General features: G+C 40.8%; 2 protein-coding genes across 3 annotated transcripts in view; both read right to left on the bottom strand.

The window, feature by feature from the left end:
- Nucleotides 1–628: 628 nt before the first annotated feature.
- LOC112576338 (dopamine beta-hydroxylase-like) lies at nucleotides 629–10,539 on the bottom strand. Its single transcript, XM_025258705.1, is given in 16 exon segments — nucleotides 629–1,005; nucleotides 1,476–1,561; nucleotides 2,011–2,164; nucleotides 2,621–2,748; nucleotides 2,892–2,951; nucleotides 3,249–3,391; nucleotides 3,394–3,430; nucleotides 3,811–3,977; nucleotides 4,162–4,264; nucleotides 4,397–4,516; nucleotides 4,638–4,703; nucleotides 5,124–5,207; nucleotides 5,791–5,964; nucleotides 6,334–6,480; nucleotides 6,917–7,134; nucleotides 7,542–10,539. Coding segments are annotated over 16 exon segments (1,980 nt in total). The 5' UTR covers nucleotides 7,660–10,539; the 3' UTR covers nucleotides 629–830.
- Nucleotides 10,540–11,078: 539 nt separating this feature from the next.
- Nucleotides 11,079–23,350, bottom strand: part of LOC112574965 (deleted in malignant brain tumors 1 protein-like) — a 35,188-nt gene continuing 22,916 nt past the window's right edge. Inside the window, exons 33-52 of one of the 2 annotated variants that reach the window (XM_025256417.1) lie at nucleotides 22,809–22,965; nucleotides 22,422–22,594; nucleotides 21,850–22,051; nucleotides 20,839–21,008; nucleotides 20,400–20,636; nucleotides 19,841–20,009; nucleotides 19,200–19,327; nucleotides 18,535–18,700; nucleotides 18,145–18,254; nucleotides 16,827–16,952; nucleotides 16,225–16,419; nucleotides 15,683–15,922; nucleotides 15,253–15,444; nucleotides 14,616–14,810; nucleotides 14,196–14,441; nucleotides 13,764–13,949; nucleotides 13,175–13,354; nucleotides 12,522–12,681; nucleotides 11,884–11,993; nucleotides 11,079–11,517 (exon numbers count right to left, since the gene is read on the bottom strand). In XM_025256417.1, the coding sequence (XP_025112202.1) occupies nucleotides 11,927–11,993; nucleotides 12,522–12,681; nucleotides 13,175–13,354; nucleotides 13,764–13,949; nucleotides 14,196–14,441; nucleotides 14,616–14,810; nucleotides 15,253–15,444; nucleotides 15,683–15,922; nucleotides 16,225–16,419; nucleotides 16,827–16,952; nucleotides 18,145–18,254; nucleotides 18,535–18,700; nucleotides 19,200–19,327; nucleotides 19,841–20,009; nucleotides 20,400–20,636; nucleotides 20,839–21,008; nucleotides 21,850–22,051; nucleotides 22,422–22,594; nucleotides 22,809–22,965 (3,299 nt within the window). In that variant the 3' untranslated portion in view covers nucleotides 11,079–11,517; nucleotides 11,884–11,926. The remainder of the gene's footprint in view (nucleotides 11,518–11,883; nucleotides 11,994–12,521; nucleotides 12,682–13,174; nucleotides 13,355–13,763; nucleotides 13,950–14,195; nucleotides 14,442–14,615; nucleotides 14,811–15,252; nucleotides 15,445–15,682; nucleotides 15,923–16,224; nucleotides 16,420–16,826; nucleotides 16,953–18,144; nucleotides 18,255–18,534; nucleotides 18,701–19,199; nucleotides 19,328–19,840; nucleotides 20,010–20,399; nucleotides 20,637–20,838; nucleotides 21,009–21,849; nucleotides 22,052–22,421; nucleotides 22,595–22,808; nucleotides 22,966–23,350) is intronic. The other variant, XM_025256416.1, reaches the window with a different exon arrangement.

Here is a 23,350-nt window from a genome sequence, read left to right on the forward strand (position 1 = left end):
AATATTTAAAATATGCTTTTTATTTTAAAACAATTATAAAGTATTTCCTGTGTTTGTTTGTGCTTGATCAAAAACTTTCTTACATAATTTTACGGTTGAAGTACTTGAAACACTTCGTTTCATAAGCTAGGTTTGTATTGCTTCAACCGAAGTAGAGTTCCACGGCCATGAACTGCAGGGCAAAGGTTAATTATGTTTACACATACATGATATATGCCAGTTCCTGGTTTGTAAGGAGAAATATACAAACACAAGTTCTAAAATGTTTGCTTGACCTCGAACATGCTCCCCAACGGTCGCTCCCTATCCGTCTCTCTATCAGGAGTGTCGAAAATTTACTTTTTCTTGCGATAACTTATCTTCTGAAAAAAATCGGATGTTTCCTTCATGAGGAGTCAGCTGCGGAGTAGCACACATAGAGAAAAAGCTTTATTTCCATTCTGGCAAATGAAATTCTGAGACGAGCCCAGGTCTACAAATTACAAATTTATAGGACTAGTAAAATATTCCGAGAAGAGAAGGTGGAAAAATCCCGGATGATATCATGGATACATATAGAAACATTTTACAAAAGTTTTTATCCTGTCAGGATAGTTACTGACCTGGTCAGTCTGCCTAATTATGGGAGAGAATGGAGGTACTGAGTTTATCAAACTGTTTAATTAATAGTGGACATAACATCGACTTCAGTATCATTACATCGGCTTATTCACTCACTCATTCACTTTATCACTCGCTTCATTCATTCATGATAGACATTCTTCTTTTGTCAAATGCCTTTATTTCGAGAAATGTTAAAATGCTCAACCGTTCTCGAAAGATGAAAGTGCTCATACAAGAGCTGTCACTTGTTTATCATAATAGGCCGACTGGCAGACAGCGGTAAGAGTCATGTCTGCAGTGACAATGAATCCCAGATTCCTGATGGAGGACACAAAGGTGATGCTGGCTTCGCCCACCTTGGTGTGATTTGGTAGACAAACGAGTGAAGATGGATTTCTTCTTCTGGAACATAGGAGGTTTTCCTTTTTATCATCGTTGAGTTTAAGTTTGTTTGACATCATCCAGTCTTTGACTTCATTAATACAGACTTCTATGGTGCTGGTAGCATAGTGAGACTCAGCCGGTGGAATGGACCAGTACAGCTGTGTATCGTCAGCATATGATTGATGAGAAACGCTATCAGTAGCAGTGGTTAGTAACAGCAGCATATAGATTTGGCAGGAAATTTAGTAGCAAGAAATAAAAGAGAAAAGAATTATTAAAGACCAGAATACGAAGGAAAGAATAAAGCCCCAGAGGAAGGGGACAGTTGATGGGTTTGTGGTCACGTGGTTTGAGTAATTCAAGCTTAGCAGGCCAGCCACATGAATGGCAATAGATCAGATAAACTGTCCAAGTCACATAAATAAATAAAAGATGACATAGAGGGTTCTTCTTGGATTCTTGAAAACGCCTGTCAACAGCCAGCTTACGAGCCCGCCATTTTCTTGGAACATTCCCGCGCAGGTTCCAGAATTGGTATTTGTATCCGAGGCTTTGTCACACCTTCCCACTCTCCCTGCAACAGACGTGGGCACAAAAATAAACAGCATCTGCCACTACATTCTCCTCTAAAACCAGATAAATTGCCTCGCTAACTCACTGGAGACGCTTGATTAGAAATTAATTGTAGCGAAGCTAGTCTTTAGGAAAGGGGGATTTTTGGAAACGTGGTCTTTAGGAGAAATGGCCCTAGATGTAGTCAACAGTTACGTATAGGTAGGTTCTACATTAATGATAACCGTGAGCTCTTTTCAAGGGGCTAAGCAGTTAGCATTCAAATGCCACCTTTGACATAGAGCCCTAAAAATATAGACAACATGAGTAGACAAACGTACTTAAAGCTTTTTGATGCAGTTGTCCAACCTACTCTTTTATATGCAACTGAAAGGGGACTCTATGATGATAGCCCTGTCGAAAAGCTTGATGATGTGTGTAGGACAAGTCTATAAATTCTTTTTGACTTACTGGAAAACTTGTGCCATCTGAACGGTTGCATAAAACAGTCAACGGCGCTTCCCGGTACAAAGCTTTCAGCAAATGAACGTTCAGAGGCGTCCAAGAAATCTTTTCATAGTTGTCTGAGGGAGTTTTGTCAGCAGCCGTTTCTTCGTTCTCCATCCTGTCACAAAAAAACAAAAAACAAATCAAAACAGAAAGCTGTTAGGTGAATGCTTGATATGCAACTAACTAGCAGTATATACCTCACACATGAGTTCATTTGTCTTTACACTAGCTTGGGAAAAACGTGTGTTTTTTTTTTTTTTTTTTTTTTTTTTTTGCAGTTTACTAATTCCACTACCTAAAAAAACTGACGAGTTCCTTCGTATCAGTGACTGACAATCTGTATCTTTCTTCCGTAGAATCAATCAATCAATCACACCAATACCACAAGTACAAAAATAATATGTAATTATCCTTTATCAAACATTTGTATCAAAGAAGATTAGCCTGCACATCGATGTAGATGTTTACCAATCGACAGATAGTGGAAAAAAGACAGGAAGACAAACCAGACAAACAAATAGGCTGTGGAGGGAGGGTGAAGCAGACAGAACTGGGAAGCGGGTATACTAACACACTCATAAAGTTGAAAAAGGCGTTGAGAGTACGAGTGTCCACTGAGCTTTTGCACAATTCAAGCTTGACACGAGGGTAGTAGTGGACGTAGTTAACACACATCTCCTGTTGGATGGATAAACCTCCCTGGAACGCACAAGCACAGAGGAAAAGATATTTTAGAAATCTTAAAAACCCTCTTTATGAGACGCTCTCTCTCTCTCACTCACACAAATACACACACACACGCACGTAAACGCACACACTGATAGAAAATGACGTGAACTGACCGTTGTCACGTGATCACGATCGAACGTACTGTCATCGCAATATGTTATCAGAGCGTCTCCCTGCACACACACAGCAAACACTTTCTAGGATCCACAACAACAGACCACATCGCAAGTAACAGCCTCGTTCTTGTAAAAAGAGATCTTTTCATCTGTGTCCAGTTATGTCATCGCAGGAAAGATTCCTTTAAGGGGGATCCAAACACAAAATAGTGTCCAAGATGCGAGTAAAATAAACAATGACAATATGTCAACAGTACTGCGTACAAAAAGCACGTGGCAATGGGTTTTAGAATCCTGCCAATGAGAGTAAGATTTACAGGAGGAACTGTGGGAAGAGACATCATTCTCACTTACAGGCAGCACTTTGACAGGATGCTGCAGACGGCGAATTTCCTGGAAATGAGGACTGTAGTGATCGTCCCGATTCACTTCCGGAAGCTCCACACCAAACCGGATATGCTTTGTGCGCATGCGGCGTCCTGTTAAATGCGAGTGAGCTGGGACGCAAAGATGGTGATTCCAGATGGAGGCAATGCCTATAACACACATTGATGAGCTTAGGAGGTCTTTGACGACAGCAAAACGATGAAAGATTCGACAATGTTGACCCCTTGGTTGAGATAACCAGCTAAGCCAAATATATACAGATTGAGCAACATAAGGTATACGTATACATATTTATATAGGGGTACACAGATTGATCAATATGAATGTATACCGATTTAATAATGAATATTTTAATATACTCATATTAACAATACACACGTATACAAGTATAAAAATATATCAGGATACAAAAAAAAATTGTATCTTTTTTATGTTTTCTATTTGACGTTCACCAGTCTGTCGGAAGGCTGACTAGGACGAAGCGAAGAAAATATTGTATACAGCTAAAGAGGAACCTATCACCTCGTACCACTCGCGTGCATTGAGGAACACAGTATCCTGTCAAAGTGAAGAGCTTTTGGTGAGGAGGGATGGCCATTTTGTCCGTGTATTCTAATCCAATCTGCAGAAGGCCAGCATCGTCCTCGCGCAGCTTTGACGTCACGTAGAAGCGCATTCCCGAGGAGTCGACGAGATCTGTAAAATAAAATATACTCCTCGCCAACTTACATTTTCCGAGGAACGAATAGTCTGGATTATGAGTAGAAGGAATGAAAGAAGGAATTAAGGAGATAAAGATTAGAAACAGAGCAAGAAAGAATTAAAGAAATTTTTAAAAAAAAAACACAAAGAAAAAAGTAAAAACTAGACACCAGCGCACCTGGTATGCGACTTGGATTGTTGTAGTGAATCTCAAGAAGGACAAAGGGTGAGAAGTGCTCTCCCCCAACAGGTATTCCAGCCTCTTCTGGGTACACCATAGCCTGCAGAGCGAATTCTGACAATTTGGTTTTAAAGTTCTTCGCTGAAATGAAAATATTCGCTAGTTAAGCAATTCCTTTCAACATGTTTGTATAACGCACGTGAATTCCCAGATTTCAGTGATCTACACTGACCTTTGCCCCCATGGCCCAGGCGCCAAGCACCTGCTGACAACTGGACAAACGTGATGGCTTCTCCTCCCCCTTACCTGGTCCCGGTCCGTTAAACTCTGGTATCTGGGTACCTGGAGGCACCTTGAGGAACGAAAGAAAGAAGAACGTATGACCATACAATATGCTAAGGGCTCCTCACCTCACAGTCCAAGTCACCTGTATTTCATACATGTATAACTCTAATATGCTAATGGCTCCTCACCTCACAGTGAAAAAGCTCCATGTGGTGGACCAAGCCTTCATGCCCCTTGTCAATGACGGCTTCGTACTGCAAGTAAAAAATCACGTGAGTCACACACAATGGCAGATACGGATTTTACGTCCTTACGTCTGATTAAAAGTGAAGTTTGAGGGTTTAAAGTTACATGCAAAGACTGAGTGGGACAGTTAAGTGTCAAGTCACTCTGCATGTTAATCTCAGCCCTTCAGCAAACAATTAATAGATTTTTTTTAAAAAGTAAATATTGTCAATATGCAGATTGCAAAGCTCGATACCCAACACAGTGACTAGTATAAACAGAAAATTGATCAGTGGGAGAGAATAAAAACGACAACAAAAATATAAACCAATCAACCAACCAAGGAACAAACTAAATAAACAATGAGTGTCTACTCATTAGCCTTTCATAGAATTGACAGCCTATTTTTCAAGCAGTTCTTATAAAATATGAACATCTAAGAAGCACACCTTGATCACGTGATGTTTTGTCCGGAACGAGGGAAGACGAGCTACGTACCACCAATACGTTGTCTCCCTCGAAGGCACGTGGATCTGCACAGACGGAAGCAGACATTTTAAGGTGGACTAACGCTGACAAAGTTACAACTTCCACTTAAATTATTAGACGACAGGAATAGCAAACAAGTGTTACAGATAAGTGACATTGGAGTAATGGCGGATCAATCAATTAGATTCGTAGCCATACGGATTAAAATAAAAACATAAATTGAAATGGGAAAACAGAAAATGAAAACAACGAAAGTTGCAAAATCAGAGAAACAGAACTTTTTCTGTCTGCCTGCATAAATATTATCAAATGCATCTACTGTTGCTGGGAATGTGTGTGTGAGAGAGAGAGATATAAATTATTTCAATATATATATACATTATCTAGCTCGAGCACTATATTGAACTGCCCTCGTGCATGAATTAAGTTGTATTGTATGTCTTCCTCAATATCCATCTGTATATGTATCTTTCAGTCTATCCAGTCTTTCTACCTCCTTTATTTTATTTATTCAGTTTCTGACTGTAATTTAACATTTAATTTTGTCGATGCTGCTTTATAAGAGTTAGCCATTAGTTTAAAAATAACTTAAGATTTTTTCGTATAGTAGCCACATCATCTGCTTACAGAAGGAACTGTGATGTCAATAACTGTGACGTCATCAGGCATCTTGACGTCAGGCCAATCAGGCTTCAGCAGCTGTACTCGCTGAACCCCGTGGAGCAATGTCGGTACCTGGATGTCGTTGATGCCACTAGGACTGCCTTCCCCGATGAAATAGATTATGTGTGTCGTGCCATTCTACGCATACCAATAGGAAAATAGAACTTGGCAGAATCGAACTCGAATTCTGAAGAGCGAAAATTGTAACAGAAAGCTAAAAACTAGAACAAACAAAATTTCCAGTTATCAACAAGATTACTTACTTTCATTGTTACTACATACTTTCTGTTGTTATTTTAAAAATACACCTGTTGTTTGGTTAAGCCTCCATGAACGGTAAACAGTATATTTTAGAATTCTAAAAAAATATCAAAAATTAAAATGTTTGAGTATGCAATGTGTATTGTTTTATGTGTTATTTTCTTTTTTCTGTCCCTCACTCCATTGACTATTGTGACTATTATATTAACACATTCAAACTTTAACAAAAGTCGGGGCATGACTTACGTCGAACTGATAATCTTTGTCGTCGCACGTGTCAAAGGCGCGGGAGAAATCGAGGACCATCTCATCGTCATCTCTGAACGAGGCTTTCAGCTTGTAGTCCTGCTGTGTGTCTATGTTTATGAAGCCATCTTGGTCGGTCCAACCGTCCTGAAAAAGTCGCATTTGATGAGATCCACTTCCAGCAAAACTTTATTCTGATCTCTCCTCTTCTTTATTTTATTTTATCTTTTCCCTTTTCCGCTGCGTCAACGTGAAGTTTCGTGAACTGAGAAATTAGACTACACCAAGTAGCAAAAGGGTTTGCGGATTTGACGACGGTGATGAAAACAAAAATAAAATCAGTTACGAATGAAAATGATTTCATATCACATGTAAAAGACATTATTAGCATGAAATGATGCAGCTGTTGTCAGGAAAAAAAGCAGCTACTGTCTTAAAAAAAAAGCAGCTATGATTTGGAAAAAATTAGTTCCTTCAAATGATGATCAATAGAGTTATTGCCCGACAAGGACGCAGCCATTACCTGACATGATAAAATTAATACCTTGAAACAGTTATTAATTGGAAAAGGTAATGCCATTACCTGAAAATGATGGAGCCCGTTGATTTCGGTCCAGAAAATAAAAACATCTGCCGAAGCCACTTCCCCGTGATCGGAGAATCCAGCACCAAACCATGCCGGTTTGCGAAAGTGCGCGCGCAACCGGAAGTATACTAGTTTAGACTCATAGCTTACTTTCCACAGCAGCTTTAGGTGACCTTCGCTGTCCAGAGGTACAGAGTAAGAGAACTCTCCGTCTTCTGGAAGATCCCATGCCAAAAGATCGAGAAAAAAATAATTTATATTTTTGATGGCTTACTGAAGTTGATTTTTTTTAAACAAAATTTTCTTTATCGCAATAACTACTGCAATGTTGGCGGAGGGGTTATGTTGATGAATTACAGTTTTTAACTTGATTTTAAATATTTCACATAAAGAATCGTTATTCTGCTTTCGATCAGAAGACTTATACGACTTATATTTCCACTTTAATATTTAGAAAAAAAACTGTGTATACACTGTGTATACATGTACAATCCATAATGATAAATCGGTTCACGAGTATTTGAATGATGTGATTTAACGACTGAAGATGAAGGAAAACAAAGGTAGGTGAGGGAACTAGCAGATACGGGGTTTGAATGGGGAGAGAGAGAAAAATTCTTACCTGAATGTTGCATCTCACGGACGGACGCCATACACAGGCGCCCAAGCAGTACACAAATGAGTAATAAATAAGACACACCCTTTGACCCTGAAGCATAGCAGACCTGTGAGTGAGACATTTCACGGAAAGCCTTCGTTACATCCACAAACTGGACTCTTCGAGAAGATTCTATAACCGAAACAAGGTGGCTGTTTATTTCTGATATATTTATTTAGAGTAAACGCTGAACCTCGTGGTTGCTTAGATGAAAAAAAAAACAACAAACCTATCTACAATCTTTTTGCGCTCTATGCTCCTCCAGGAGCAAAAAGGAATAAACTAAAACTAAACATACAGTCTGATGATATCTTCCAGAAAGTGATATCTTTTTATTAGAACAGAGAGAAAGAGCTTCATGTCCGTCCACACGGACCTTATATAGGCAGGCAGAGCCTTTCAGCTCATCAAATATGCAAACGATCTTAACGTCAAGACCATGCTGGCACAAAGACTGCCACCATCCAGCAGGCGGCCACAAGACGTTTGTAATCTCCTGTCCCATTCTTCCTCAATTCTCCCGTCGTTGGAGGCTGAGGCAAGGAGCATTCAGTGCCAGACTATCTAAAGAGTCATCCACCCTTCCAACCGCCATCTGCCTCCCCCCTCCCGAACCCCCGCCAACTCAACTCACACGCAAAACGTTTTCCGTTTCTGTCCTCTGATTTCGGGACCATGTCCCACACAGATTGCCATCCACCTTCATGTCCTACAAGGCCTTCTTCAATAAATACATTGACACAGAGCTATATCTCAACATTTCCTCATCTCTTCTGCTGGGCTTGCTCAAAAAAGGAAAGAGCAGGTCTGTTGGTGGGAAGGTACCCTAAATATCGTCTCAATATTTGAGAACTATTAGCGAAAATATCTGCAGTTTCCTCATTTGGATTTTTTTTTTTTTTTTTTTTTTTTGCTGACGTGCATGTGTATCTAAAACAGTGAATCTCCAAAGGCGAGGATGAGACTGGTGGAGGTCTATCACTCAATTCAAGTGAATTAAAATTTTAGGTAAAAAAAATCTCATGGTGTCTGACTTCTGTATGCTGCAGCTAATCAATCTGCAGATTTAAAAAAAACAACAACCAAAAAACAAAACAAAAACCAAAAAACCAAAAATCAAAACAAAACAAAACAAAAAAAAACAAACAAAAAAAACAAAACCAAAAAAAACAAAAAACAAAACAAAAAAAACCCAGAAAAAAAAGCAAGAGAATAAAGTCGGTTTACGTTTTCATTGTTTTAGAATGTATTTCCCAATTGAGTTAGCACTTTCAGCACGATACTTCTCTTTCTATTTCAAGTATTCATTAGGGCTCTAAATAGTTCTGGAAACGTCCGTTAAGCCATAAAAATGGCCTGTGAACTCCCTTTGCTGATCTTTCATGCTCAGAATCTTGCCTCCATCGTGTTTAATTAAAGCCAACTGCTTTTCACTCTGTTTCTACATGGGAAGCAATTTAATGCACTTTATAATTCTTTTTAAAGGATTTCGCAAACTTTTAGATGTGACTGCGCCACGATTACCAGGTTGACAGTTTTTGTTTTTTGATGGATCTTCTCCCAAAAGGATGCTAAACCTCGCTTCGGTGCAAGTACGGAAATCACTGTTGATTGGCAGACATGATCGTATTTCCGTTGGGAAAATGGATCTTCTCTCTGACCAGACGTTGAGGCGGGCTCCTCTTTCATTCCAGCTGCTTGCTGCACGCTTAAATAATTGCATTCATTTGAAAAATAGACCATGGGTCCTGCTGAAGGGCTTCAGACTCTGCTGAAGAATTATGGGAAGGAGAACTTCAAAGCGCAGACCTGGACGATGCTTGGCTCTTCCAGCTGTATGTTGTAGTCGCAGAATTAATTCTGTGTGTGCGGTGAGTGAACAATCTTATTTGTGGTATGTGTGTGCGCGTGTGAGCGTGTCTGTGTATACGGGCATGTGCTTTACTAAACTAACAACTTACTGGATGCTATAAATGGAAATTTAAACTTGATACGTTAAAAAAAAATTCACTGATAGCAATTTGTTTATTTTATTATATGTAAATAAATGTTTATGCTCATTGAAATTAATTAAGAAGAAGAAAGAAAAAGAAGTTTTTTAGCGCGATTTTTCAAGTTAAAGCTAGAATCACCGTGCTTTGAAAAAAAAACAAAAAAACAAAAAAAAAAAAAACGAAACTCAACATTTTGACAAAACAGACCAAATAACATATAATTTAACAAATACAGTCTAATACACAAACGCCTACTTATAAACATAAATACTGTTACCTTTCTCTGAAAATGTAAAGCACTGCAGTAACAAACAGATTAACTCTTTTGTGTACACCCTTTTTGTAGCCTTGTACCGTGAAAACAACACTTCTTAAAATCCTTCTGATCATACGGTAGCTGCCCAAGGCTTGTCTATAGAGCCAAAATAAACTTCCCAGAAGGAACATCAATAAGGTTGCCCCTCCAGGAAGGGAAAGAGGGATAGAGTTAGAGGAGAGAGAGAGAGAGAAGACAGAGAGAGAGGGAAGGAGAGGGGAGAGAGAAGAGAGAGATTCATGAGAACTCGATGGAAGCGGTAAGGGAGGTGATTATTTTTTTCTCTTTTCGGTTTCATGCTTTGCCTAGCTTGGTGATCTCGTGCGTGCAAATGCGGTTGCTCGTTCTTTTCTGGTAGTCTCCCTTGATCAAATTTGCATTCGCTAGCAGCCGTCAAGTTTTATTTTCTTGCGACGAGAACACTGCCTGAGTGGGAGAAGGGATTTGACGTCTGGGTTTGACGCTTTTCACTTGACACCATGTGTTGTCGTCAACTGTTTTCCCCCCAAACCGTCTTTAGTCGTCACCTGAAACCCTCTCCTAGCTTGAATTACTACAACAGAGTAAAACCAAACAGAAGACAGATGACAGAATGGCTTCGTTATTTTTCTCTTCCAGTAATCGTGACGTATATAACACAGCGATAACATTACTGTCGACAATATTTCAATTTAAGTTTCTGACTAACGTTCATAGACTGTGAATGAAAATTATATTAACCTATCAACTTTTTAATCTTTACATTCTTATGTTCTCAGTTTCATCTGGCTTCGTCATATCAGTTAGAAGCGGATAGCTAGAGGACTGGCGTCTTCGGCAGGGAACATGATCACACACAGGTTCGAAATCCGAGAGGAGCATCAAACTTATTTACTTTACTCTGTGAAGTAGAAACATGACTTCATGAAAACTCGGGGAAGATAAGACAGAAAGGGACAGGAGGAGGATAGCGCCCCCAGATAAAGCTTGTCCTGAGTAAAAGCTCTATCACATTACCCCCAAACGACCAAACGTACAGCGGACAGCCTTTCCCTTTGGTGATATCACTTGAAAATTAGGTATTTTAATTTTTTTTATAAAACTGCAGATGTGGGAGACACTTTATGCATAAGCCGTTCAAGTGCATCCTACAAAATATATCAGCTGTACCACTCACAACTACACAGTTAACACTTCACAACACAACCTGGATACGGTTTTATAACAAAATTTTATTTCATCATTTTCAGTAAACTAGCATTCTGAATATTACACAACAAGCAGTAGCTAAGATATCCTTCTATGCACACCGTTCAATCTTCAGATGCTCAATAAATACTCCCCCATCCCCGCCAACACCCGAAAAAAGCCCAGCAACATCAACAAACTAACAATATTAATAATGGGCCGAAGATTAACACAGAAACGACAAATGAAAATGGTTTCAATGAACTTGTTAGCATTTGTCCTCACATAAAATAAATCAGAAAAAAAGGAATGGGTGTCATATGAGCGGCTGAATTTTACGTGCAAGTGTGCAAGATTTGTCTTTGTTTATCAGTTTGTATCATACAGTGGATTGTCGAGGCCACTTCCGGAAGTGGATGTCAGCTGTATACCTCGTCTTGACCTGCTCTGTGGGCCCCATAGCCTGCAACCAAAGGACATAACAAATCCCATCTTTAAACCAGATGAAAAAGATGCAAAGCAGACGAAAACTATGATGATGATGGAAGCGAAATAAAAGCTACTGTATTACCGGCACACATGAGCCTAGAAGCTAATAAATAACCGATGTTTTTACCAAACCCTCAAAACATAATTATAATGTGTAACAAATTATATAAACATTATGTTCTTTAACTCTTGAACCTTGCAGACGGCGGATTTCATTGCGAGAAACAGCTTAAAGGCTCGAGTCAAACTGCAAGTCCCCGACTTTCAGAAGGTGCATAAGAACTGCCATTGCTCTGAAAATCATAGGCAATAGATTTTAATAAACTCCTTAACTCCTTACTCTTATTTTGGGGCAAATCTTCTGAATGTGACTAACGGCCAGATCACATCATTTCTGAGCTGTACATCGGATTGTCAAGACCACCTTGTGTGCCGCTGACAAGGTTTTGCCTGAAAACCAACGTGGACACTGAGAGGCTAGTGTTGAGAGAACTGCGCGGTTTCAACAACATACGTCACAAAAGTATATAGAGCGCGTGCGGCGGTCACCCTTGTTCTAGCCTATCTCATTCAGTGTACACTGGATGATTAGCACGAGCTCGTACAAGATCGTCAAGCTCGTCCATATATATATATACACACGCACAAATACACGTCATTTGTAAACATCACGAAGTAGAACCCTCCACGTCTACAGTTCATCTTCCGTCTTTTTTAATATTTACCGGGCAAACTTTAAACACTATGAAGAATGTTTGTTTTAGACGTATGAACTCTTCTGATAAATGAATAGGCCAGGCAGTTAAGCCGTAAATTATTCCACCGGTGGTCTTTTTTAAATATTTCTCGTGAGGAATTTCGAAAAATCGCGAGGAATGAATCGTGAAGATCCGCAATCACGCGGAATCACGAGAAATTTTGAAATCTGGAGCATTCACGAGAAATCAACCGTGAACACAAACGATCTCTTTGACTCACATTCGTTTGTAGTAAAGGAAGCCTCCAGTCACGATGATCGCGATGATGATGATGCCCACCACAACGCCAGCGACGACAGACCCAGTGTTGGACGAACTGCTGCTACCACCGCCACCGCCGCTGTTACCTTGCTGTGCCCGAGCCGCAGCAGCCCCTGTCACTGTCGGCGAAGAATCGGGATAGTTCAGAAAACAACCTACATATTCATCCTACAGAAATATTCTTTGGATAGGAAAATGATTTATTAAAGCTAAATTATTCCAAGATTTCATCCCATACAAAGTAGCATGAGATAGTTAAATTAGGTAAACTATCCTTTTGTATGTACTCGTATGGTATGCCTAAACAAGTCAGGTAAAGTAATTTTATAAGCGAACAGAGAATGGCGTGGTGCCTGGTAGCCTGATTCCTATATGCAAACCACATGAATTTAGTACTGTTCCTAGTTATGAACAGCACTAATTTACTGAACTCTGATTTAATAGATTTGTCGGAATATTCTTCTTTCCTACGAGATGAGTCCTACTACATGTGAGGCACAATTTTCCTAGCATTTGTTTTATTTAATTTTTAAATAATTTATTTATGCAAATAAGTGAATTTCGACTTAGCCAAGAGCTTATAAACAGTGAAGCGAGCTTCAGTCCCCTTACAGCAGGTGGCGACCTCGCCGGACCACTGGCCATCGACATCACAGGTTCTGACTAACGTGCCGCCCGTCATCTGAAACCCACTGTTACACGTCTGTTGACACGTGGCTCCAACAGGACTGGCATTTTGGCATCCACTCAGTGCCCCATTGCTTGGCACAGGTGGCTTCGAACACGTGATGGCTGCCAAAGCGAAAAAAATGTTATTGATACCCCAACCATATATTCCACGCCAATAATAATAATAACAATTTTTCTTATGACCATACTTGAATAGAAAACAAAAATCTTTGCGCAGTGGCAGGACCCTAGAAAATGAAATTTACCAGAGGCGTGATACCTGCTAGTTAAAAACTGATAAAAGGAAAACCAGGAAATGCGCCACGAGATAGAATAAACTTATCTGTGCAGTACATTTGAAAAAAAGTTCAAAGATTTAACAGTTATTTCTGACACCGAGACTCCTCTTATCTTCTTGAAGTTTTTTTCCAATTTAATGTTTTCCTTTGCTTAAAAAGCAGAAAATTAATCTTTGTCTCGAGGAGAAAGATGCAAAGAAATGGGGAAAAAAAGAACAGAAAAAGAGAATTACGGTTGCATGATGGACTGCTGTCCCATGCCGCTTGTGCCCCATTGGATGAACACGTGATTTCGTCATTTCCGCTCAATAAGTATCCGGATCGGCAGGCGATGCGACAAGAGCTTCCAGCCACAGGCAGGCAAGATGGCGTCATGAGGATCGCGTGCTGAGGCAGCGTCAGTGAGGGGCACCTCTGAACTGTAACGGTATCGACATTGGGTTTTTTAAATCTTCTTCTCAGTGGAATTATTATTAAAGATTTTCTTTTCCTTAAACATTTATCGTTACCTTTTTTTTAAGATTTTGTCCCACAGGTCAGTAGTTTCGACTTCAGCAAAGTGATACGTTAGTAAACAGTTCACTGCTTCGCTGATTACAGAAATGCCTTCCCAACTTCCCAAAGATCAAATACAACTTTTGACCGGTAGACTGGTTTCTGCTTACCTGTAACGGTCACCATGAACGTGCAGGAGGACGACTGACCCGAGCGGTCAATGGCTCGCACGGTAACACTGTGCTGACCTTCCTCCAGGGTCATGCCCGAGGGCAGGCTGGACGTGACGACCACCTGGTCGTTTCCTGCGTTGTCTTGTACGGTGGCTGTTGGCCAGTTGGCCACTGCTGACGTCATGCCGTTAGCAGCTACAACGTTGACGTTGGTGGGGCATTTCAACGTCGGTGGCGTAACGTCTGTGGATTAGTCCGATAATAATAATAATAGAACTAATAAGATAAGAGAAATGTTTTATTATTATTATTATTAAGACGATCATATTGCTACTTTACTTAGGTTGAAATGATGATGAGGAGGGGTGGGCGGGAAGAGGGCGAGAGGACTGGCTTCATAACATCTTCTCAGCTTACCTAGACACACCGCTGCCTGTCCATTGTCCCAACGGCCAGCGGAAGTGCACGTCACGGTTTGCGAGCTGCCAGTGAGCGTGAAGCCTGTCTGACACGTGAGGCTGCACTGACTGCCCACCGGTGACCCTGGGGTCAGACAAGACGCGGGGCTGACCGTCCCGTGGTCAGGGGCTGTGAGCGCTGGGCAGGGAATAGCTGCACGACGAGAGGAAATGACGTGTGTTGATGATGATGTCATTGTCACGTGAAAGAGTTGATTGACAGGCCGTAACTTTTATTTAACTTTCGAGAGGACTTTATGTCTTGAAAAAGAGATTTAACAAGGTTTTCAAACACAATGTCGATCACATTTTCGTCTTTGTGTAGTTTATTGTTTTGTCTCTTTCTAACCATTTACACATTACTCTGCCATACCACTACTGAAATCTGAAGTGCGAAATAAGGTAAATTACCCAAACACGAAAAATGAATTCAATTACAGTAATTTTAATAAACATCTCCTAGAGAATAAGTCCAATAACTCAGTCATTTTCTTTCTTGGAGATGTAACAAAAAAGCGAACCCTTTAAATCCAGTTTGGCTCTACTCTGTCGCGTTTTTATTTTGTTTGTTTTGGATAGGAGCACCAATTACTTACGTTTGCATGAAGGTTGTGGGTCCCATCGGAATGTGATGCCGAGGGATTCGCAGGTGACGTCCATGGTAGAGGCACCCGCCATCTGGTAGCCGGCAGAACACGCGACCCGACAAACGGAGCCGTAATAGGAGGGGCATGGTGACGTCAGCAACTGTGTGTATGGGGGCAACGTGATCGGCGAACACCTGTTAACTGAACACACAACACAAAAAGCCTTCAACAGACATACTGAACATGGGGGTGGGGGGATCTGCTTAGGGAAGTAACAATAAGCAGTTGGTTGATTGGAACAATCCCCTTTGCAAAGGATCATGGTATATTTCATTTAAAATTATTTTTAAGTGGGTTATGAACATTCATGTAGCTGAGTCAGAATTCAACTGAACTTAATAGACTCGTTTCCAATGAGGTTCACGTTCGTGCGACTCACCGTTAACGTTAACAGAAAAGGAGCAGGAGGAGCTCAAGCCGCTGGAGTCGAAGGCCTTGGCCGTGATGGTGTACATCCCTTCATTGAGGACGATCGGTGACGTCATGCTGGTGATGACTGTGACTGAGCCGCTGTTGTCGCTCGCAACGATGGGGGACCAACTGACAGTGGCGGATGTCTTGCCTTTCTCTGCGTTGACGTTGATGTTGTAGGGACACGTGATCTTCGGGGGCTGCGTATCTGGAAGACAGGAAACACGGTCCCCATTAGTAAAATAACTTTTGTTGTTATTATTATTCACTATAATTGTGAAATTGTACGTTGAAGATGCAAATATAGCTGATTTCTGATCAAAATACAAACTCGTTTGACATTTTTATCTTCCTTTTCCAGTTTAAGTTGGTCATTGTTATCTCACCTTGCTTGTGATTTCTGCAATGTTTTCCGCTCATGATCGTTCTTCTGATTCGCTTTTATCGATATAACGATTGTTTTCATTGGGTTTTTCTTTTCAAAAACAGTCACAAAAAATCGGTGCTCACCAACGCAGACAGGCTGGAGGCCATAGTTACTCCAGGACCCGGATGGCAAACAAGCGAGAACTGATGGCGACCTGAGAGTGAAGCCGGCTTTGCAGGCCACGGTGCACGTGCTGCCGGAGTTGACACTGCCACTCGTGCATGAGAAAGGCATAATGCCACCGTTCACAGGAGCCTGGAGGGGTGTGCAGCCTTGTCCTAAAGACAGAAAGGTCAACAACAGGTTAAAGCTTACTAGTGGAACTAAGTTTTTAAAAGTTATTATTATTGACTACAGGCTAGTCGATAGAAAAGGAAAATAAAAACGGATCAGAGGTAACTGGAGCCTTCAGTTCCCTCAGCATGTTGAAGGAAAAATAATTTCAACATTTATTTGTTGTTTCCTTCCCTTTTTAAATATCAGTTACCTCCACACATATCTTTTCTATTTGTACTATATTCATAAGTTACAATTGTGTAATTTAAAAGAAAACTTGTAATTGATGCTTCTGAAATAAAACAAATTGCGGGAGATCCACTCATTTATACCAAAAGCACAACATTCTTTTAACTATCATACTCAAAGGATGTTTTAAAAATCCTGAACTTCTTGGGTCTAGGCTCACCCTGTCCACACGTTGACTTGTCAGGTTGAAGGACAAGACCATCGGGACAAAGACATGTTTTGGTGTTGCCAGGCCGAGGAGTACAGATGTGGCTACACCCACCGTTATTTGCACATCCGTTTGGACCTACGATAGGAAAAAAAACCATCAGTTTTTGTGATGGAAGTTAACATCACAGTGTAAAATTGTATCATCAGGGTATGTAATGTTGTTCACTACTTCCTGTCATCTAAAGCCAGCTGCACAACACATTTTGAATTTCAAATATGTTTAAACCTCAATTCTGCTTAAATATTTAGTTATATAGAAACAAAGTGTACAGCACAATTTAAAACTTTGATACTAAACTTATTTAAAAAAAGATAAAAAATAGCTCTTTCGGTCACATTTTCAGCACAAATTCCTACGTGTTAATGCAAAGTATTAAAATAGAATGGAAAAACATTTCTAAATTTACTTCTATAAAACAGTTTTATATTTTAAAACCATTTCCAGCCACCCCCAGGTCGTTTCCTAAGTCCTTGTAAGTAAGAGTGCCATGAAATGTGAGATTTACTAACTTCTTATTTGGAATTTTCATATGGATTTTTCCCATTTGTAAAAATAAAATCCCACCACATGATCCCAGTTTTCCCATTGGCAATGTATACACATTCATGTACCCGCCTGATGTCTGTGTTGTTGACCTGTTTCTGTGCATAATGATGTTTATAGGCGATAATACTAGAGAACGAAAAGGGGGTACGCATCCAGATTGGATAAATAGTATCTTCCTTTGAGTTTCCACTACCAAGTCATTAGAATATTAAATTGCACCCCACTAGTCCTTTAAACATAAACCTACATTACCTGTCTGTTTAAAAGCTCTCAGCAGCTTTGAGATCATACTTTCTAAACAACCAATATAATGTGCAGTGTGAAGTGGGTAGTGTGAAATATAGAAAGGTGTGTGATGTGACCTGTATAATGTGACGTGTCTTCTCATGAAATCCCTTCTTCTAAGGTGTGTAGATATAAACCATTTAAACCTGCCATCTTGAACTGTTCGAAAGCATCAACAGACTCTGAACGTGTATTGTTCTTTCACTCTACTCTAACGTCAATACCTTAGTTCTCTGTATAATATTTTTGCACCGTTTCTTTTAGGAAGGAGCACATTAAGCTTGCTCTCCTGTAAGGAAATACACTAAATAAGTGATCTTTCTTGTTGTTATATAATATCACTTCATAATGCGACCCCAGAAGGTGACGTATACAAAGCTATGTGCACGATGTGACGTGTCTAATGCATAACGAATGAGAGGAGGGCGATACTGACCCTGTCCCCCAGCGCCATTGAAGTGCACGTGCACATCGTTCAGGCGATGGGAGATGGGAGGACCAACCGTCGTTGCCATTGTGCCATCAGTGTTGATGCGTGTCAGACCGCTGGACAAATCAAGTTCGTTGTCAGCAAGCAAGATCCAACGTTAACAAACATACAACAGCAGCAGCAGCACCAGCAGCAGCAGCAACAACGCAGAAAAGCAAGTTAACAAGGATTGTTCTGCACATGCTTGTGATGGCACAGAAATAGAAGCCCGCAGCAAACAGAGAGCAAAGATTTCAATAAAAATGTCTACACATAGAACTAAATTATTTCAAAAATTTACATAATGCAGTACGTAGTGATATTGAAAGTTTGCAGCCACAAAGGATAAACACTCACGTTCCATTCCAGTTTGTGAGGAACAGCTGGTTGTTGAAGAGTGCCATGCCAAAGAACTGTGTGTTGGCGACGCTGTAGATGACGGTCCTGCCGGTGCCATCTAGTCTGGAATACTCCACCTTGTCATTCTGGGTACTGCTGCTGTCCACCCAGTACAGTCTTTGATCTAAGGAATCAAAATGAGAAAATGTTTCGAGATGTTCGTTCACGGGGTTTCTCTCTTTCGCTCTCTTCCTATCTCTTCCCCACCCCCGCTACAAATTATTTTTTATTTTTTATTAAAGCGGTCTAGCAGTTTAACATATTTTTCTGCTTACGGTGAAAGAGAGGTCTAAACCGAACACGCAAATTTGCTTCTCTATTGTAAGTAAAACAAAATTGTTATCGACATTTTCTCACTCACTAAAAAAAGATCAAAACTCTATGTACAAAAACACACAAACAAATGGTCCCTAAACATGAACGTTTACCTTACTGTGCTATCTCATGTATCTCACAAAATCTGAAGGTTTCAGGCGTTGCACGACTGTCTCATTATTATTTTGTTTATAGTCGCAAACCGTAAACATGGACCAAACACAAAAGAATATTGAACGATTGGTTTGCTTAACAGAGAAGGTGATTTTACTCTGTGGCCAGCAAGGTTTTTCAAGCTAAACACTTACTGGGCATGTCAAGGGCCAGAGCGTTAGGCCAGGTGAGGTTGCTGTTGATGATGGTCTGGCGAGATGTCCCGTCGTAGTTGGCCCGCTCGATCTTGGCGCGAGCTCCCCAGTCAGTCCAGAACAGGACTCTGACAGATTCATCGTGAGGAGAAGACAGAGAGATGCTCAATAACACAAGGCAAACAGCTACAGACCTTTAACAATACTAGTGAATACCCATACACCCCCCCCACAAAACAGCCACCTATCCACCCTCCACACACACAAACAAACATGCGCTCGCATGCACTCTTTATAACTTGTTTTTATTGTTTCATTACTCGTTCGTTCTTTATTCACGTTCCAGCCTCATTTGCCTTTCTTCATTCTTGCTTTCGGTTTTTTCTTTTGTTCATTCTTTTTTTTTTGTTCATAATTTTCTCTTATTCTTTTATTTCTTTCGTTCATTGTTTATTGTTTATTGCCCATTATTATATTATTCCTTCCTTTATTTCATTCATCCTCCCATTCATCATTTGTCTCTTCCATCTTTCTGTTCATTTCTTCTCTTTTATTTCTTCTTTTAGGTTTCTTTCACATATTCCTTCCTTAAGATTCCGAGTGTGAAAGAAGCAATTAAAATCAATGGGTAGATAACCTACCCGTTTTGGGGATCCAGAACGATGGCCCTTGGCTCGTCCAGGTCGCTGTTGACGATGGTTTTCTGATCAAACCCGGAAATAGTCATGAGAACGATGAGGTTCAAGCCAGTGTCAGAGTAGAATATTAAACCGGAAATGGAGTCCACGGCGATGCCGTCTGCGTGGGAACCTGCGATTGGTCAGATCATTTAATCACTATTGTGACATGCTAACATAGAGACCAACTCCATGTTATCATGCGATTGAATTCGTTTCTCTCGCAAGGTATGCATCAAGAAAGGTTGTCACACAGTCACGTATTGCATCGAATTATCTTCCTAGTATTGTTTTGTTTTGGTTGTTTTTTCAGAAACTTCAGAGGTGGGTGTGTATACAATATTTAATGTGGATAAGTAGCTTTTAGCTAATAATAATACTTTGTATGAAATTATATCATATCAAATCGTATTGCAAAGTGTATCTCATTGCCGTGTATTGGATCCTGTCATATTGTATCTAACCGTATCCTACAGATTATCATCAAATGTTTCATAACTCTGCAAACACTTCCGTCACTCACCGGATGCCAGTTTGCGCACTGTCATGAGGTTGGTACCATCCAGGTTGGAGGACCAAATTTCAGCGGATGCAATATCTGTCCAGTAGACTCGATTGTTCAGAAAGTCGTAGTCAATGGCGACAGGGTTGCCGTTGCCACCCACGGGAATGTTGATGTAGCTGTAGGTGTTCAAGTCCATGCGATACAGGGTCTGAGAGGTGCTGTCCGTGAACAGAATGAACTGACTGGGCACCTGAGCTAGAAACAGAATCACCTCCATCAATACATCTTTTGTTATTAATTTCACTACCATCAAAATTAACATCGTCATATCCGAAAAAGAAAGTTAAAAAAAAAACGGACAGAAATACAACTCAGATATAAAAAGGGAGAATAGGACGATAACGAAGACGACAATGATTATGATGCAGGATAAACTCACACGTATGCTGCAACTTACTTCTTGGGCAGGACACAGCAGCGTCCTCGTTATGTCCGCAGAAGTTGGCCCCCGAATGACTGCACGAGCCGATGTTGGTCTCCATCCCCGTGCACTGCACGTTGTCCATCCAGATGCGGCCCGTACCTTGACCATACACGCTGGTGGTAGTCACGGCAACGGACCCGTTCCTGCACGAGCCAAAGAAACAGACTTTAGGGAGACAGGAAGTGGATGGAGGATTTGTTGCTTGATTAGTTGGTTAGCTGGTTGGTTTAGTAGACAGAAAAGCGTTTACAGCGATTTCATACTATGGGAGGCGATTTGGAAGACATGTATAATTGGCAATGGGGAAGAATGGTGAACGGATGGGTAAAGCGGCGTACCCGAAGAACAACCCTGCCCTCCCTATCTTTAAACCAGCCTTGATAACACGTGGTAAACTCAGAAACAACACCGTGCCCCCCTACAATAAAAAGTCATATAAGTTTTGGGCTCGGTTACATGAGGGAATCTTAAATTGCCGGCCTTATAGCAGTCATAAAAGTCATCAGACTCAAGCGTAGATCGACTTCGCTAAGTTTGGCCTAAACTAAGTTGATGCTTAGGACCTTTGTCTTATTTTCAAGACCTCACATACACACCATCCAACAGGGATTTTAGTTAACTTTAAGTCCGACTTTACGTGCAACTCAATCCAATGTTCGTTGCTAATTGTTTATATTTATGGGATTTCTCTGTCTCCCGATCGCGGTCTTAATTAAATTAGGGCTTGGTATGTCAAGAGCTTGGTGCGAGCCTACACACACATCTAATTGTAATGTACGATCATCGTTATTATCATCGTCGTCGTCATTCTTTTCATCGCTCATTCTAGTCGTCCAGAGATTTTATTGTTGGTATCATCATGATCGTCGCCTTCTCTTCATCATCTTCTACGTCCTCGGGCTGCATCTTCGAGAAGAAAATGAGTAAATGCCATGGAGTACTATCGTCGTCTAGACTTAAAATCACCATCACCAAGACACTGACCTCGGGTATCCCAGCATGCTGCAGACGACAGCCGCATCTCTGTAGTCCCAGCGGTCGTTACAGATTGTACCCCAGTTGCCGTTGTAGTAAACCTTGACCCTTCCTGCATAAGCTGTTATCCCGGTACCCTCGAGGGTGACGAACATATTAGCTGGGTTAGTAGGCGCTGTCGGCCTCATCGTGGTACTGATTGCACTGGTTCCTGAAATAGAAGATTCCAGTATTTTGCCTTTAAAAACTGTTTTTATAGGGTACTAGCAACGTCATCTTAATAGCATAATTGGAAAAAAGTCTTCATGCGTGTCTGTATGCGTGCGTGGGTGTGTTTGTAGCCCCGAGAAAAGTGAGGTCTCAAACAACTCACTCCTCATCAACCTAATAATAATGTCAGAAGGCGACCTTTACATTGACCTACCTGGCAAGCTCGTCTTTCTGCTTTGACTCGCTTAACGTTAAGTTTTATTTTTCAAGAAGATGAATTAAGCATACATCTGTCCAAGGAATCCTTGCAGCAATCAACTCTGATTGGAGCGAAACAGAATCTGACTAGACGACATCGAGAGACCTCTTACCTGCCTGGCAGACGACGCCCACATCTTCATAATGAGAACAGTCGCTTCGACCCCAAGGGTCATGGTAGCACTGAAGCAAGGATGTCTCTGAGCCTGAGCAGTGAACGCTGTCCAGCAGAATGGGTCCAGTGCCCCGGCCCAGCCTCGCGTTCGTAACTGCGTATGCCCCGGTGCTAGAACATTGAAAGGTTCAAAAACTGTAAAAAGAATGTTTGGAAATTTAGCCGTCAATCGCCGTTCTCATTTATTTTGACATTCAATTTCTATTCATACATCAGGTCTATTCCTACCCCCAACTATCTTGTCTGTCTGTCTGTCAATCCATTTTTCGTGTGGATCAAGTGTACGTTTGTGCTCGCTGCATAGTGACAGGTGAAAGCCACTCACTAAGGTTGTCTGAGCTGGCGACACACGACTTGTGCCAACCCAGTGCCGTAGGAGCCCGTGAGTCCATCGTCACAGACCGTCCCCCAGGTGCCGTTGTAGTTGACCTCCAGCCGCCCAGACGTCGGTCCAGGAGACAGTCGTATCTGTGTGACGATGCCTAAGAAACAAAGAAAATAGAAAGCAATAGATATAACAGCAAATAATCTTTAATGAAAATAAAAGCAACGAAATCAAGAACAATAAAAACAAAAAGAGAGAAATAATAAAAGCAAGAAGCTAATAAGCCAGGGAGCCAAATGAACAACAACAGGAACAAGAACAAGAAGAACAAAGACAAAAATCTATCAGAACTAAAACAACATAAAAAAGCAGAAAACGCGATTGCCGTCTTTGCCAACTCATTTGTTAAGTTACTATACTATGATAAATGTTATCTATTGATCACCTTTGCAAAGTGGTCAAGGCGGTAAGAAATAATATATTGATATCTGTTGCTTAATTAGAGGTGGTTAAGAAGAGTCTTAAAAAATACAACAATGCGA

Source organism: Pomacea canaliculata, linkage group LG11 (assembly GCF_003073045.1).
Source record: "Pomacea canaliculata isolate SZHN2017 linkage group LG11, ASM307304v1, whole genome shotgun sequence".
NCBI classification, from domain to species: Eukaryota; Metazoa; Mollusca; class Gastropoda; order Architaenioglossa; family Ampullariidae; genus Pomacea; species Pomacea canaliculata.